Genomic DNA, 17,527 nt, shown 5'->3' on the forward strand with positions numbered 1-17,527 from the left:
AAGGCCCTTGAAAACCTTATGGAGCACAGTCCTACTATGACACACATGGGATTGCCATGAATTAGAGTTGACTCACTGGCAACTGGTAGTAGTAGTAGTTGTCGTTACGTACCATCAAGTCAGTTCTGACTCATAGTGACCCCATGTACAACTGAATGAAACACTGCCCGGTCCTGCACCATCCTCACAATCATTGCTATGCTTGAGCCCATTGTTGCAGCAATTGTGTCAATCCATCTCATGGAAGGTTTTTCTCTTTTTGCTGACCCTCTACTTTATGAAACATGATGTCCTTCTAGAGGGACTGGTCCTTCCTAATAACATGTGCAAAGTACATGAGACAAAGTCTCAGCATCCTCACTTCTAAGGAGCATTCTTGCTGTACTTCTTCCAAGACAGCTTTGTTTGTTCTTCTGGCAGTGCATGATGTATTCAGCATTCTTGGCCAACACCATAATTCATCGTCCAGCTGTTGCATGCATATGAGTACCTAAGCAGGTGAGTGTTATCTCTTCCTCTTACCATGCTTAGGGCTCCCACTTCTCCATCTCCACCAGCAGGTCCTCCACTCCAATCAGAGAACCTGGCTGCTGCACCTGCTGGTCCCTGAAGCCCTCACAGCACCATATCCCCCCAGGGTCTTCCAGCCTCCAGCAGAACTGCAGGCCAGTGGCTGAGCTCTGGATGCAACAGAAGAAGTCTCCCTACAGACTATTCATCCCCTGAAACAGGCCACATTCAGTCCCAGAGGATGGCAGGAAGAGAGTTTATGAGACAACATTGTGAGTCACCACATCTAATGACTTCCCAGAAGAGTTAGAGGAGCTCTGGTAGTATAGTGCCTAAGGCACTTGACTGCTAACCAGAAGGCTGGTGGTTCAAACCCACTAGCCAGTCCTCAGAAGGAAGGTTGGGTAATCTACTTCCGTAGTGATAGTAGTGATACTGCCTCAGAAACCCAAGGAGGGGTCACTATAAGTCAAGTCTGACTCAGGGCACATAACAACAACAACAACAACAACAACAGAAGAGCTGAGTTTGGACACTTAACCACTCCCTTCAAAACATGGCTAGATAAACACACATCAAAGCCTGGGGCTAACTAAGAGACACCTAGACTTACAGAGCAAAGCCAACTCTGGTGCTACTCATTGTGTGACCTGAGCAAGTCACTGAGTCTCTCTGATCCCAGTTCTCTCAATTCAAATGGGGCTAGTACTGAAATGGATTACTTCATAGAGTGGCTGCTGCTAGTCAAGTGCCTTAGGCACTATGCTACCAGAGCTCCTCAATAGAGTGGCTAAGAGAGTTTAAATGATATAATAGGTATGGATGTTGTTTTTGTTTGTTGTGATCAAGTCAGCTCCAACTCATATAACAGAATGAAACCCTGCCATCTTCATGATCATTGGTATGTTCAAGTCCATGGTTGTCGCTACTGTGTATTTTGAGTTATCTTCCAACTTAGGAAAGGAGCTCTGGTGGCACTATGGTTAAAACATTGGGCTGCTAACCAAAATAGCAGTGGTTCTAACCTACCAGCTGCTTCATGGGAGAAAGATGAGGCAGTCTACTTCCATAAATATTTACAGCCTTGGGAACCCTATGGGACAGTTCTACTCTGTCCTATAGGGTTGCTATGAGTCGGAATAGACTCGATGGCAATGGATTTGGTTTTAGTTTTCCAGCCTAGGGGGCTCTCTTCTAGCACTGTATTGGACAATATTCTGGTGTGATCCATGTTTTCATTGCCTAAGTTTCAGAAGTGGATCACCAGGCCTTTCTTCCTAGTCTGTTCTAGTCTGAAAGCTGCCCACCATGGGTGACCCTGCTGGTGTTTGAAATACAGGTGGCATAGCTTCTAGTATCATAGCAACACACAAGCCACCACAGTAGTACAAATTGACAGATGGGTGATTGATAAGTATGGTAAGGCTTTGTAAAATGTGTTGCAAATAAAACAGCTGATCACCATGATAGGAGGAGGTGAAAGAAGGGTTGTAGCCTTGCCTTTGGTTGTTTTTCTGGTGAATTTAATGTGTACCTCCACTCTCTCAGGAGAAAGATGTGTCAGTCTTCTTCTGTAAAGATTTGTTGTTGTTGTTGTTACGTGCCGTTGAGTCGGACCTGACTCATAGTGAGCCCTCCTTGGGTTTCCAAGGCAGTATCACTATGGAAATAGATTGCCCCATCTTCCTTCCAAGGAGTAGCTGGTGAGTTTGAACCTCCAGCCTTCTGGTTAGCAGTCTAGTGCCTTAGGAAATCCTGTGGGGCAGTTCTACTCTGTCCTATAGGGTTGCTGTGAGTCAGAATGAACTTGTCAGCAGTGGGTTTGGTTTGGTGGATCTGCTCCTTAGCCCTGGTTCAGATTCTCCTTTCATTCTCTTCTTCTCTACTGCCTTCTTGCCTTTCCCAGCTAAAGTTCTATGGAGGAGATTGTGAGAAGGGATCTCAAAAATTTTGAGTGTATAGTAGTCAGAATCCCAGAAGGAAACGGGTGGCATACTCAGAAAAGGCATAACCGACGAGAGTTAAATGGAGCGGCTTTATAGAGGTGAGGGAAGGGCTAAGGGGAACCAGTGAGGAATGGCAAATCACCTAAAGATTAGCAACCACAGGAAGCCTTACCACCTGTAGGCCTTTTGGGGCAAGGAGGGCGAACTGTTATGGAAGTGTGACAAGAGCTACCCTGGAAGAGAGTCCACTCAATGAGCTGTGGCCAGCCATAGAGAAAAACAGCCATTGAAAAATCTGGGCCAGGTAAGGAGTGAATCAGGAAATATATACCCTGCCCTCTGTCTTCTCCTGCCCTTTGATCTCCTTCAGTGCCTTCCATTGGCTGAACTCAGCCAGACACCAAAAGGCAATGGAACTTGGATGATGCAGGTCCTTTGAAGCCAGCCTCTGGGTCACAGAGCAGGGCTGAGAAGGATGGAAACTAGATGAGGGTGGCAATGCAAATTGGGAATAAACCTCTTTGGGGAATAGACAAGGTGTGGTTGGAGGTATGAGATGAAGGCTTGAGTAGTCAGCATTGAAAGTTTTTAATCAGTGCATCCAGTGGAAATTGGAGTTGGACACGTGATAGGGGTAGTAGGACATTGTCAGGGTTTGGAACGTAGAAGGGTCTCACCAGTGGTGAAAAGTCAGTCATCTCCCATTTGTCTGGGGTCCTGACCCATTGCTCCTTTGGTTCCAGGAGAGCCCTCCCAGCTTCCCAAGGGCAGCTGGCCCAGAAGCCAGAATGGAAGCAGTGCTGAGACCAACCCAGCTGCAAACCTCACCTTCTCCTCCTACTACCAGCACTCCTCACCAGTGGCAGCCATGTTCATTGTAGCCTACGTGCTCATCTTCCTCCTCTGCATGGTGGGCAATGCCCTGGTCTGTTTCATTGTGCTCAAGAACCGGCACATGCGCACTGTCACCAACATGTTCATCCTCAACTTGGCTGTCAGTGACCTGCTGGTGGGCATCTTCTGCATGCCTACCACCCTTGTGGACAACCTTATCACTGGTAAGTGTGGGCAGTGAATGATGGGGCTTCCTCCCTGCTCCTTCTGAAAGGCCTGAAATGGGAGCTCAAAAGACAAAAATCATTTGCTGGGCTGGTCTCTTGGCCAAGATGCCATAGTCTCAAGCTCTCAGATAGTCTCATGGCACAGGGATTAGACTAGAAATAATAGATATCTGAATTAATAATTTTCTTTGTGCCAGGCATTGTGTTAAGTACTCTTCTCTTCATGTATTATCTTAATTAACCGATAAAATAGGTTGTATTATTATCCTCATTTTATTGATGAGGAAACAGTTGCTTAGGTTGGTTACGGGACTGGTCCATAGTTACACAGCTAATAGATGCCACGGTCCACATTTTATACCTGTGCTCCTGACCACTGCATCATATGACCTCACCCTCCCACACAGCTCCCATGGGTAGAACTAGAACCAGTGGGAAGAAGTGGTAGGGAGGCAGGCTTCCTCTGGATGAGGACTTAAAAATCCACTATTTGACCTGTTCAACTAGAGTGTCCTGCCCTGGAGCTGGATGTCACAGGAGTGTCCAAATAGGGACTGGCCAGACACATAACAGGGATTCAAGAACTAGAGCACTTTACCTCTCTATACCTAACTGTGCCTCCTGGAAATGTCAGAATGATCCCGCTGCCATCTACTGTCTCCCCTGTGACTTTCCTTTCATGTTTCAGAATCAGAGCTCCTCAGACAGACCCTGAGACTCTGGGTGGGAGGGACTGGTTTCCAGAGCTGTGGAGACCCCTAGAGGCCCAAGCCTGCAGGCTCTGAGCTCAGAGCTCCAGCAACTCAGGATCCAGGACTTGGACATTTCCTGTCTGATTATGAGCTTCAGAAGATGACATATGTGCAGAACTGGGAAGGGAAGGGTCTGGGTATTTCCTTCTAATTTCTTGCCAGTTCAATTACTGTTTGCATCTTTCATCAAGGATTTGTGTTTAGCAACAGGCCATGTGGCTATATAGGAGACAGCTGGTCTGCTGCTGCTCCTCACTTGTATGAAACTGGGGAACCCCTGCTTGTTTGTGTTATTCAGGTGGACAGCCCCATTTGGGGTGATTTACCTGACTCAGGCCAGGGAGAGCTGCAGCCTATGTTTCTGTAGGTTCTATGACCCAGGAAATGGACCTGGGGCAGGGGCAGATTCCCCTCAGCTGTACAGTCTCTGCCTAGTGGAACGTTTTCTCATTGCTGAATCCCAGCTCCTTTCAGGGATGCTGAATATAAACTGTGTATCCTTTCTCTTCCCCAACACATACACACATGCATACTTGCATACATACATGCAGAGATGCACATATGTAGGTAAACAGGCACATGCAGCCACACACAACACACATACACATACATACATACAGAGGTGCATGTAGAGACATGCATGCACACATACATACTGAGGTGCACATACAGACACACCTGCACACACATGCACCCATGTACAGGCACATACTCAGACTCATGCACACACCAGTCAACAGGGATATGGCAAAGTCTCTAGTTCCCAATCCTTTTTACATATCTACATTTTTAAAATTATTTGAACAGGTAAACCATTCACATGGTTCAACAGTCAAAAGTTACCGAAATGAGAAATCTTCCTTCCACCCCCGTCGTCTCACCTCCTAGCTCCTCTCCTGGGAGGCAACCAACGTTTTCAGGTTTCTTGTATCTCTTTCCAAAAATATTCTATGCAAGTACAAGCAAATTAAAGAAATGCTGACTTTCCACACAGTCAGTTCTACACCTTCACTTGTTTTCCCACTTAAAAATCTATCATGGATTTTTACATAAACAAAACAAAACAAAAAAAAACCAAACTCACTGTCATTGAGTCAATTTGACTCCTAGTGACCCCTCCTTGGGTTTCTGAGGTGGTATCTCTACAGAAGTAGATTGCCCAACCTTACTTTTGAGGAGTGGCTGGTGGGTTTGAACTGCAAGGCTTCTGGTTAGCAGTCAGATGCCTTAGGCAGTAAACCATAAATAAAAGAACTTTTGCATTCTTTTTACAACTGCTTAGAATTCTGTTGTATGGATGCTATAATTTACTTAAGCAGTCTCTTCTTAATAGGTATTTAGGTCATTTCTAATAGAATATTTTGCAATAATACAGAACCTTATAGAGCTTTACTTTTTTCTGAACTTAGGTGCAGAGGGTTGAATTATTTGTGTCCACCCTTCATGGCACCATATGACTTCAATCTATTGCAAAGCCCGTTGTTTATTTTTGATTGTTTCTTCATCCCCTTCTAGCTCCCTATCTCACTCAAATTCCCCTTCCCTGACTCTTAGGCAGCCATCTATTATATTTAATGAGTTCCTATTTGTTTGTATGCATTTTTACAATATGTGCGCATATTTGACATTTAAATATTTTGAGGTATGATTTAACATACAATAAAAATCCATCCTTTGTGCTGTTACATTGTGGCAGATTGTAGTCAATGTCACAAAACAAAATGTGTATGAACTGCTGAATGGAAAATGAATTTGCTCTGTAAACTTTCACCCACATCACTATAAAAATTTCAAAAAAAAATCCACTCTTTTTAGTGTACCATTCCATAAGATTGTACAAACATATACAGTGATGTAACTACCAACACAATCAAGATGCAGAACAATTTCATCACCCAAAAAAACTCCCTTTATAATTAATAACCATCTTCTAGGGAGATACTTTGAGGTCATGCAAATGTCCTCTTTCATTTCTACTAATGAGATAAATGAGAAATAGTATCTCAATGTCATTTTATTTTTCACTTTTCTAATTATGAGTAAGGGTTAAACACTATTTCATATGCTTAAGAGCCATTTTTAAACGTTTTGTGAATTGTTTATTTATGTTTTTTTTTCCCCATTCTTCTGTCAGGTTTTTTAGTCCTTTGTCCCTAACTTTTTTTTCCTAGCCTCCAAATGCATTTAAATGAGAAAGATCAAAAATAAATGTCATGTTGATTTCAGATAGAAAGAAAGGGCAGAACAGGTCTTCAGAGATTGAATTCAACTGCAACACACCTCGATTTTTGTTAAAAGTTCTTTATGTATTAAGGATAATGGCACTTTGTGATATACATATTATCCTTATTTTCTCCCTGGCTGCCAACTGCCTTTTGATTTTGTTCACAGAAATTTTTGCTAGGCAAATTAAAACTTATATAGTCAGATTTCTCAAACTATTTTTTAATTGCATATGGATCTTGAAACATGAGAAAGTCTTGTTTACACTTGGGTTAAAGAGTTTATCCATGTTTTTTCTAGTGTTTGTACAGCATATACATACATATATACACACACACACACACACACACTTATATATACATATACAACCAAACTCACTGCCATCTAGTCAATTCTGACTCATAGCGATCTCCACTGGGTTTCCAAGGCTATAAATCTTTAAGTGTATTGCCCCATCTTCCTCCCACGGCAGCTGGTGGGTCTGAACTCCCAACCTTCTGGTTAGTAGAAGGTTAGCAGCCTGTTCTGGTTACCCAGTGCCACTCTGACAAGAATATACCACAAATGGGATGGCCTTAACAAACAGAAGTTTATTCTTTTATAGTTTGGAGGCTTTAAGTCCGAGTTCAAAGTGCCTGGCTCTAGGGGCTAGGTCAAAGCCCCTCAGCCTTGGGCTTCAGCTCTGCCTCTTGTTCCTGGTCCACTGAAGCTCAAGGCATCTTTTTACTCAGCAGCTACTGGCTGCTGAGACTGACAAGCCCAAGGTTGACAAGTAAAAAGGCACAGTCCCAATGTTACCAAACCACATGGCAGGCTATTCTTTCAAGTCCATTGAAAGTTCCAAGGTCGGCAGAGCATGGTAGCCTGCTGAGCAACAACACGGCTACATGCAGGGTTCAAGCGTGCCATAACCTAGAGACCATTCCCAAAGCTGTTTCTTATATACAGGAAGCAGACCACACACCCATAGCAGCTACTCAGCTGCTCCAGTAGATTCCACCACGGAGTTAATTACCAATCTCACCATGGGGAATAACTGTATTCAGCTGCCCAGCCACTCAACCAGACCCAGCCAAGTTGACACACAAACGTAACCACCACACAGTCTCACCCACTATTCCACCAGAGCTCCTTAATACATACATACATACACACACATATGTATACATATAAAACACACACACACACACACACGTGTATTTGGATTCCTAATCTACCTGGAATTTATTCTTCTGCATGATGCAGATATGAATATAATTTTTTCCTTTTCCACATGGCTACCTAGTTGTTCTGGTTACCTAGTGCCACTCTAACAGAAATACCACAAATGGGATGGCTTGAACAAACAGGAAATAAACTCCTTCTCTCACAGTTCAGGAGGCTAGAAGTCCAAGTTCAAAGTGCCAAGCTCTAGGGGCTGTGTGAAAGCCCTTCGACCTTGGGCTTCAGCTCTGTGTCTTGCTCCCAGCCCACTGAAGCTAGAGGCATCTCTTCACTCAGGCAGCTACTGGCTGCTGAAGCTAACAAGCCCAAATAAAAATGGCACAGTCTTGATGTTACCAAACCACACAGCAGGCCATTAATTCAAGTCCATTGAAAGTCCCAAGGTCAGTGGAGCATGGCAGTCTGCTGAACAATGACTTGGCTATACTCAGGGTTCAAGCGTGCCATCAGCTAGAGACCGTTCCTCGAAGCTTCTCCTTATATACAGGAAGCAGACCACATCCCTAAGGCAGCTATTCAGCTGCTCACAGTAGATTCCACCATGGAGTTGATTACCAGTCTCATCATGGAGAATACTACATCCAGCTGCCCAGACACTCAACCAGGCCCAGCCAAGTTGACACACAAACTTAACCACCACAATTCCACCCCTTGTCAACTTGGCATCTGTACAGATCTCCTTCACTGAGTGGTTCTAATCCCCTAGTTCCTGAGTGGCGACCTCACCCCCTTGGCCTGGTGAGCCCTGTTCCTCTCCCTCTTGGGCATGGCAGCCCTGCCCCTTCTCTCTTGGGCAGCCCCTATGGCTCCATCCCACTGGCCCACATCAACGAGCAGCCCTACACTCCAGAACCAAGTTGATGAAGGTCTAACTGTTTGAAACCTAGGGGGCTATGGTGGTTCCACCCCCAGAGGCCATGGGACTTTCTCCCAAGGTCAGCAGAGCATGGCAGGGTGCTGAACAATGACTTGGCTGCACGCAGGGTTCAAGTGTGCCATAGGCTAGAGAAGCTTCTCCTTATATGTAGGAAGCAGATCACATCCCTAAGGCAGCTCAGCTGCTCACAGTAGATTCCACCATGGAGTTGATTACCTGTCTCACCATGGGGAATACTACATCTAGCTGCCCAGCCACTCAACCAGGCCCAGCCAAGTTAACACGCAAACTTAACCACTACACTAGTTGACTAAGCATCTTTTATTAAAAAGTCAGTCTTAGCCATAGTGATTTGAGATGCCACTTTTATCATACACTAAATTTCTATTGTACTTTGAGTCTATTGTTGGGCTATCTTATTCTGCTGGTCTATTTGTCTACTCCTGTGCCAGTATGACACTTTTAATTATAGAAGTTTTAGGTTGTTTTAATGTCTGGTAGGGCTACACCCTCCCCCAACCAGTAGATTTTCTATTTCAAGATTTTTATAGCTATTCTTGTGGATACACTGTTAATTTAACTAAATGGTTTTGTGGTATCTTCTCATTTTAGTTCTTACTTTTGTTGCTAAGCATTTGGTCCATATTGCCATGTATACATCTGATCTTCTCCTAACTGCTGCTTGCCACTTCATGGTGGGTGTCCACCACATTTTATCCTCTAGTCTCTCAGGGATGGACATCCAGGTAGCCTCCATCTAGTGGTGTGCTAGAGTTGACTTGTACTTATCCATGGGGCTGATTGTACACATTTCTTCATAATTTTGTGCTCAGTGACATTATATAGGTGTTTGAAATTGGTTATGTAAGGACATTTACACCACAGAAATTGGTAAATGCTGCAAATCAGACACACCCCCTCCCTGAGAGAGGTGGTTTACCAGCACACCACTGCCTCCAATTCTCCATCACTGCAAATAACATTGCAATGAATATTTTTATCAATCTTGGAGGAATATCTTTGGGATATGAACCCAGGAGAGAAATTGCTGGGTCAGAGAGTTTGTACATACCCAGTTTGCCAAAATAGAACCTGTTTGCTCTGCACAGTCGTACTGATTTTCCATGACACTCCCCAGCACCCAGACCTGACTCTCACCACAGATCCATAAGGGCATGTGGTAGTTAAGGTTGTGTGTCAACTTGGCTGGGCCTGGGTTTGAGTGGCTGGGCAGCTGGATGTAGTTATTCCCCATGATGAGACTGGTAATTAACTCCATGGTGGAGTCTACTGGAGAGTAGCTGCTTTAGGGATGTGGTCTGCTTCCAGTATATAAGGAGAAGATTTGGGAATGGTCTAGAGCTTTTTGGCATGCTTGGACCCTGCATGTAGCCTGAGTTTTCAGTCAGCAGCCTGCCATGTTGTCTGCCAATCTTAGGATTGTTTCTGGACTTGAACCAGTAGCCAACTGTGTTGTGTGATAATCTTGGAACTGTGCCATTTTATTTGCTGACCTTGGGTTTGTCAGCCTCAGTAGCCAGAAGCTGCCTGAATGAAGAGATGCCTCCAGCTCCAGTGGGCTGGAAGCAAGAGGCAGAGCTGAAGCCCAAAGTTGAGGGGCTTTCGCCCAGCCCCTAGAGCTAGCTTTGAACTCGGACTTCTAACCTCCTAAACTATAAGAGAATAAACACCTGTTTGTTCAAGCCATCCCATTTGTGGTATTTTCTGTTAGAACAGCACTAGGTAACCAAAACAGGGCAAAAAGAACAACAACAAAAAAACCTATGGCCACTGAGTTGATTCTGACTCATAGTGACCCTATAAGACAAAATATATTTGTCCTGCTGAGTTCCCAAAGCTATAAATCTTTACAGAAGCAGACTGCCTCATCTTTCTCCCAACCTTTTGGTTAGTAACCAAATGCTTTAACCACTGCACCACCAGAGCTCCTTCCATAGGGCCAAAGAGATGATAAATTAATTAACTTCCATGTGCCAAGTCTCAGGGGAGCTCTGGTGGCAAAATGTCTAAGTCATTTGACTGCTAACTAGAAGACTGGTGGTTCAAAGCCACAAGCCACTCCTCAGAAGGAAGATTGACTCAATGGCAGTGGGTTTGGTTTGTGTTTTGGGGGCCTAGAACCAGTGAGCCCTGGTGGCCCAATGGTATTCTACTTCCATAGTGATACTGCCTCAGAAACCCAAGGAATGGTCGCTATGAGTCAGATCTGACTCCATGGCAGTGAGTTTGGTCATTGGAGCCAAGTCTCATGACAAAGCAGAAGCCCAGAGGTCAGAATGAGGACACCAGGTAGCAGAATGGGCTACAGCTACTCACACCTCTCACTGCTGAGAGTCAGGATAGGTTCACCCTAGTGATTCTCAACTTTGGTGGCCACTTAAGTCCCCTGGGTAGATTTCAAAAATACTAATATCTAGGTCCTACTCCTAGAGATTCTGATTATAGCTGTTCTGGCCTAGGCCTGGGTATTAATTCTTTTCAAAACTCCCCAGGTGATTCTAATGTGCAGACAAATTTGAGAACCAGTGGCCTAGAACCAAAGAGCTCTGGTGACACAGTGCCTAAGGCATTTGACCACTAACCAGAAGGTTGGTGGTTCAAACCCACAGCCACTCCATGGAAAGAAGATGGGACAAGCTACTTCTGTAAAGATTTATCCCCTCAGAAACCCAATGGGGGTCACTATGAGTTGGAATTGACTTGATGGCAGTGGGTTGGGTTTGGTTCTTTTGGGCCTAGAACCAGTGAGCCCTGGTGGCACAATGATTAAAGGGCTAGGCTGCTAACCAGAAGGTTGGTAGGTTAATACTTCGTGGTGAGTGTCTACCACATTTTATCCTCCAGTCTTCCAGGGATGGAAACCCAGGAAGTATGTAAAGATTTACAGCCTTGGAAGCCCTAGTCCTATAGGGTCACTATGAGTTGATCAATTCAACAGCAGTGGGTTTGGTTTTTGGTTTGGCCTAGAACCAGGGGCAGAACTATGGGAGCAGAAAGCTAGGCAGGGCTGAACGGCTCGAAAGCTCATGGAGAGAAATCATAAGGAGACACATTTTGGTCAATATAAAGGATGTCTCTCTAATAGTCAGAAGTGTCCAGGGGGGTATGGGCTTCTAAGGCTGTAGTGAGTTCCCCATTCCTGGAACTGTGCAAGCAGAGGCTGAATGACCACCTAGCAGGACCTGGTGGAAAGACCCAAGCCTTCAGTGGGACCTGGCTTGGATTGCCTGGAAGTCTCGGGCTCTCTCTCACTCTGTGATGGCCTCTGTCATTGCAGGGTGGCCCTTTGACAACACCACATGCAAGATGAGTGGCTTGGTGCAGGGCATGTCTGTGTCAGCCTCCGTTTTCACCTTGGTCGCCATTGCTGTGGAAAGGTGAGAGGTCTCCTGCTGGGTTATCCTGGGATAACTGGGGACTACACTCTAGAAAGGAGCTCTGGTAGCATAGTGGCTAAGACATTTGACTGCTAAACAGAAGGCTGGTGGTTCAAACCCACCAGCCACTCCTCGGAAGGAAGATGGGGCAATCTACTTCCGTAGTGATACTGCCTTGGAAACCCAAGGAGGGGTTGCTATGAGTCGGGTCGACTCCACAGCACATAACAACAACAACAACACTCTAGAAGGAACCACCATCTCCATTACTGTGTCAGCTGGAAGCCTGGGGCTGCTCTGCTAGTAGGTGGAGACTGAATCCTGAGCTAGAAAGCGAAGGGCTGTCAGGCAGGCTGCCCTCTAGGCTTGGAGAGGAGCAGAGAACACTGTTTTCTCCCTCCAGAAGGCCTAGAAGCAGCTCCTGAGGAAATTAAGGGACTCCTGGGGCCTGTGAGGAAGGAGCTGAAGGGTGGTCCTTGTATCCTAAAGGGTAGGAATCCTGACTTGAACCTATATAGCTGGGAAGGAAGGGTTTCTCCTTCCTTCATTCCACCACACTGCCTCCTTGCTGGCCCCTGCCAAGCATAGCTCCTTATCTTCACCATATCTCCAGCCACTTTGATCTTTTAGCCTCAGGTTCTAGCAGATTCTCTGATAAATACTGGTCCTACAAATGTGGCCAAAGGTAAGGAACTGATCCAGGAGCCAAGGAGGTTTGAACAATAAAGCACTGAACTAATGCATTACAGTTTTCTTTCTTCCCAGTGGGATTAGTGGTGTAAAGCCTCCCTCCGGGTGCTTTCTCCCAGAGTGTGTGTGGATAGGAGGCAGGCAAGCAGGCTGAAGGTTGTTTTTGTCTTTTTTGTCCTCAAATGTGCTCCACCATTGCCTAGCTCAGCCACTTAGCTGCTCTGAGCCTTGTTTTCTTGTTTGTAAAATGGCAGAGTGGTTGGGAAGACTCAGTGAGCTTCTGCATGTATAGCTAATCCACAGTACTCATGACAGAGTACAAATATCAGCTGCTAATTATTTTCTTTCTTTCTTATACACACACCTTCTCCTTGTCCTCCTCTCCCCAACATAGGCACTTCTTACCTCCTCCCTTTCTAGGCTCTAGTGTTCTCATTCTGTCTCCACCTTTAAAAGATCAAACCTGATCTTTTATAATGCAGTGAAGTAGGAAGTGGGGGTGATGGAACTGGACTCCTGTCTCTGCAAGGCCCTAAGTAGCTCATTGATTGGAGGAAGTCCCTTCTCTTCATTGACATCTGTTTCATTATCACTGTGGAGCAAGTTTATGTGAGTGTGTAGCCTCTCCCATTGGTATTTGTAGTATTCCTCAAATCCCACCTCCTCCAGGAAATCTTGGACTATCTAAGCCATAGTATTCTCCTCTGCCCATGAACTGCTACTGCAACTATAGTCAGTACTATGTGCTTTAGGAATTCTCTGTTCTCTGGCAATGTGCTGAGTGTGTGATGCTATGAAGCCAGTAGGTCAAAATCATACAGGTTGAGACAGCAAGGCTTGAATCAGGCCAAGGGAGAGGTGAAAGGTGTTGTCAGTGAAAAGGTGGGTAGGCAAAACATATAAATGAAGCAGGAAAGAGCAGCTAGGAGTCAGCTCTACACCTGGGATCTAGTGCAGGTTCTGCCCTTAACCATGTGATCTTTTAAGTCCTTTCCCCTCTCTGGGCCAGGTTTCCCTCTGTTAAACCACTTGACTAGACTATCTTAAGGTTCCCATTTTTTGGCATCAAGAGATAGGAGAAGACATTCTAGGAAGTAGGAGCCCCTCCTTTTTCTCACTGATAAGCAGTTATCATGTCTCAAGAAGCTTGCGAGTGTAATCTCAATCTTCACCCTATTGAGAAGATAATGTTATTGGCCCCACCTTACAGAAGAGGAAACCAAGGCTCAAAAGGATTTTAAGTAACTTGCCATTCTGGTCACTCAATCACACATTTATTTAACAAACTCTGGGGATACTGAGATGAAAAGACATGGCACCCGGCCTTCAAAGAGCTTGCAGTTGAATAATTCCCTTTGAACCACACCATAGAAGTGAGGTTTTCTCCTCTTCCTTTTCCTCCATCAGCAGTTTTCAACTCTGGCTACACTCTACAATCACCAAGGAGCCTAAAACAAAGAAATAAACAAAAACAGTGTTCAAAACCTCTTTCTAGAGTAATTAGATTGGAAGCTTTGGTCATGAAAACTGGGCATAGATAATCTAAAAAAACGCTTTAGGGGATTCTGAGGCCAGAGCAGCCAGAGTTTAAATGATTTATATGGCATAGTGAAACGAGACAGGTTGGGGTTCGAGGCTGTTACTTGCTAACTTGCTAGCTGTGTAACCTTGAGCCAGTTGCTGAACAAACACCTCTGAGTCCCAGTTTCTTCATTAGTAAAATGAAGGAAGCGTCTTGCTATGAAGTTTATTCCAACTCATGGAAATCTTGTGTGTCAGAGTAAAACTGCATTCTGTAGGGTTATCAGTGGCTCTACTCTGGAATGAGGCATTTGGTAGTTCAATGGTATAATTCTTGCCTTCCGGAATGAAGGTTGGGCAATCTACTTCCGTAATGATACTGCCTCGGAAACCCAAGGAGGGGTCACTTGAGTTGGGTCCAACTCAACGGCACATAACAACAACAACAACATGCAAGAGACCTAGGTTCAATTCCAGGCCAATCTGTCACAACCTATCTGTCAGTGGAGGCTATGTGTTTTAGCTAAAAGATTTCAGTGGCGCTTCCAGACTAAGTGATTTACTTTCAAAAATCAGTTAATGAAAATCCTATGGATCACAATAGTTCAATCCCCAGCTGATCACGGAGATGGTGCAGGACCAGGTGGCATTTTGTTCCATTAAGCATGGAGTTGCCAAAAGTCAGGGGTTGACTTGATGGCAGCTAACAAAAAAACACCTTATAGAAGGAGATAGCCATGCCTTTCTTCCACAGCATAGCTGGGTGTATATGAACCACTCTTTTAATTAGTAGCCCAGAACAAACCTTTTGCACCACCCTGGGACCTAGGTGTATAACAATAGTCACTGCTGAGACGTTCTAATGAGGAAGTGGGACAGAGGTGTCCTAATGTGGTGGAGGTACTGATAGAAGGATGCTGGCCAACATGACCTAGAGACAACCTGTCACTGTAGGCTCCACACCTGAATGCCCAAGGTTTTCTGAAGGACCCCAAAACAGCTAGAATTGGTTTTTTTTTTTTTTTTTTGGTACATCTAATAGGATAGTCTCAAGGCCAAATGCTCATTCTGTGAGCTCCCAGCTAATTAGTATGATACCCCCAAAATGCACAGGCAGGATTCACTGTTCCCACACTGTGTGCAGTTTCTCCCTCCCCTGTCTCTTTTACATGCCATTTGTGCCTTTGTTTCTTGACTACTCAACTAGGAGTTGACACCCTCCCAAGTGACAAACCAATTTGCTTGCAAACCAACTAATTAATGTCTGAGCTGTTTTCTGACGCAGCCGTGTGCCCCATGATGAATAGATACAATGATGAATGTAAAGTCTTCCCTGTGATGACTTTATAGTGAAGTCCCCAGTCACCCGTTTCTTTTTCCTCCCTGGCGGCAGGTTCCGCTGCATCGTGCACCCTTTCCGCGAGAAGCTGACCCTGCAGAAGGCGCTGGTCACCATCGCGGTCATCTGGGCCCTGGCTCTGCTCATCATGTGTCCCTCGGCTGTCACACTGACGGTCACGCGTGAGGAGCACCACTTCATGGTGGACGCCCACAACCGCTTCTACCCACTCTACTCGTGCTGGGAGGCGTGGCCCGACAAGGGCATGCGCAGGATCTACACCACAGTGCTCTTCTCGCACATCTACCTGGCGCCCCTCACCCTCATAGTGGTCATGTATACCCGCATCGCCCGCAAGCTCTTCAAGGCCTCGGGCCCTGCCCGGGACCGAGAGGAGGTGACCATGGAGGGCCGGCGGGCGTCCAGGCGCAAGGCCCGGGTGGTACACATGTTGGTCATGGTGGCGCTGTTCTTCACGCTGTCCTGGCTGCCACTGTGGGTGCTGCTACTCCTCATCGACTACGGGCAGCTCAGTGAGCCACAGCTGCACCTAGTCACTGTCTATGCCTTCCCCTTTGCCCACTGGCTGGCTTTCTTCAACAGCAGTGCCAACCCCATCATCTATGGTTACTTCAATGAGAACTTCCGCAGGGGCTTTCAGGCCGCCTTCCGCACCCAGCTCTGCCCGCTGCAGCGGGGAAGTCACAAGGAGGCCTACTCAGAGAGGCCCAGCGGGCTCCTGTGCAGGCGGGTTCTCGTCGGTGTGCAGCCCAGCCACTCGGGCCTGCCCTCTGAGTCAGGGCCAAGCAGTGGCGCCTCCGGGCCGAGCAGCGGGGCACCCAGGTCTGCACGCCTCTTGCTGCGGAATGGGCGGGTGGCCCACCATGGCTTGTCCAGGGAGGATCCTGAATGCTCCCGTATGCCCCTTGCCATACCAGCCTGGGATATCTGAGGTGGTACAGGGAGAGAAGGCCCCGTGCCTGAGGGCCCTGTTTGGAAACATGGTATCAGGACAGACACTGGCATGATGATGCAACCCTCTTAAAAACGAGGTTGTGTGCAGCTGCTAGTGATTAGTGATGCCTTTTCTATTGCCTTCATCCCCTCAGATGACAGCAAATGAGGGCAAGGGAAAGAAGCTAACATTCCTGGAAGCCCTTCTATGTGATAGACTTAATCATGATCTCATCTAATTCTCACAACCATTTGAAAATAGATTGTCTTATCCTCCTTCCACAGATGAGAAAACTGAGGCCTAAAGAAGAAGCATGACTAGACTGAGGTCTCTCAGCTGGAAATTTCACTTGAGTTTAGATGACTTCAATGACTGTATGGCTTTCATCATCTCCAGCTGTCTCCAAAAGGGCCCACTGAGATGGAGCACAGTGAAGTGTGTAAATCGTAATTAGACAGCTGAGAAGAACCAAAAAGAGCAAAGCTTGCCTGCCCATTTGATGTTCTGTGCCCATGTCCTGGGTTTCTTGTGTTCTATTCCTGAAGCCTTTTGATCCTTTCCGGGGAGAGCATGATATGCCACTCCTGCCAGCTGTAACAAATTGGTTTGTCTTAATTTTTCCAAAAAATGCCCACAGCCATGCTCTTCTTCCCAAAACATTACAGCAGGACATCACAACTGAGAAGCTACAGGGTGAGCCCTGTGTTGCCACTGCTACTTGCTGAGCTTTCTGGGTCTGAGTCTAGACAAGGAGAAGACTCTGAAATGGTAGGGATAGGTGATGACAGGTTCACTCCAACACTCAACCTGCATCACCTTCTCTCCAGGAGGTGAGAGGAAATGGAAGCACCTCTAATGGTCCTTGCATAGCACCCATAATCTGGACACTTTTCACTGTTACAGAAAACATGATGTTGCTAGAACCTTAGTGACTAAAGAAGAAATATTTCCAGGGGTCAGGACAGAGAATGTGACTCTGAGGCTTCAGTTCTGTCCTTAGTTAACACCCAGTGACTTACCCCTATATACTC

At 45.9% G+C, this 17,527-nt stretch overlaps 1 protein-coding gene across 1 annotated transcript; it reads left to right on the forward strand.

Moving 5' to 3' along the window:
* Positions 1 to 2,426: 2,426 nt before the first annotated feature.
* NPFFR1 (neuropeptide FF receptor 1) lies at positions 2,427 to 16,493 on the forward strand. The gene is given in 4 exon segments (XM_007940657.1): positions 2,427 to 2,466; positions 3,200 to 3,514; positions 11,892 to 11,991; positions 15,596 to 16,493. Coding segments are annotated over 4 exon segments (1,353 nt in total).
* The last annotated feature ends 1,034 nt before the right edge of the window (positions 16,494 to 17,527 follow it).

Source organism: Orycteropus afer, unplaced genomic scaffold, assembly GCF_000298275.1.
Source record: "Orycteropus afer afer isolate SDZICR_OR568_19922 unplaced genomic scaffold, OryAfe1.0 scaffold00070, whole genome shotgun sequence".
Classification (NCBI taxonomy): Eukaryota; Metazoa; Chordata; class Mammalia; order Tubulidentata; family Orycteropodidae; genus Orycteropus; species Orycteropus afer.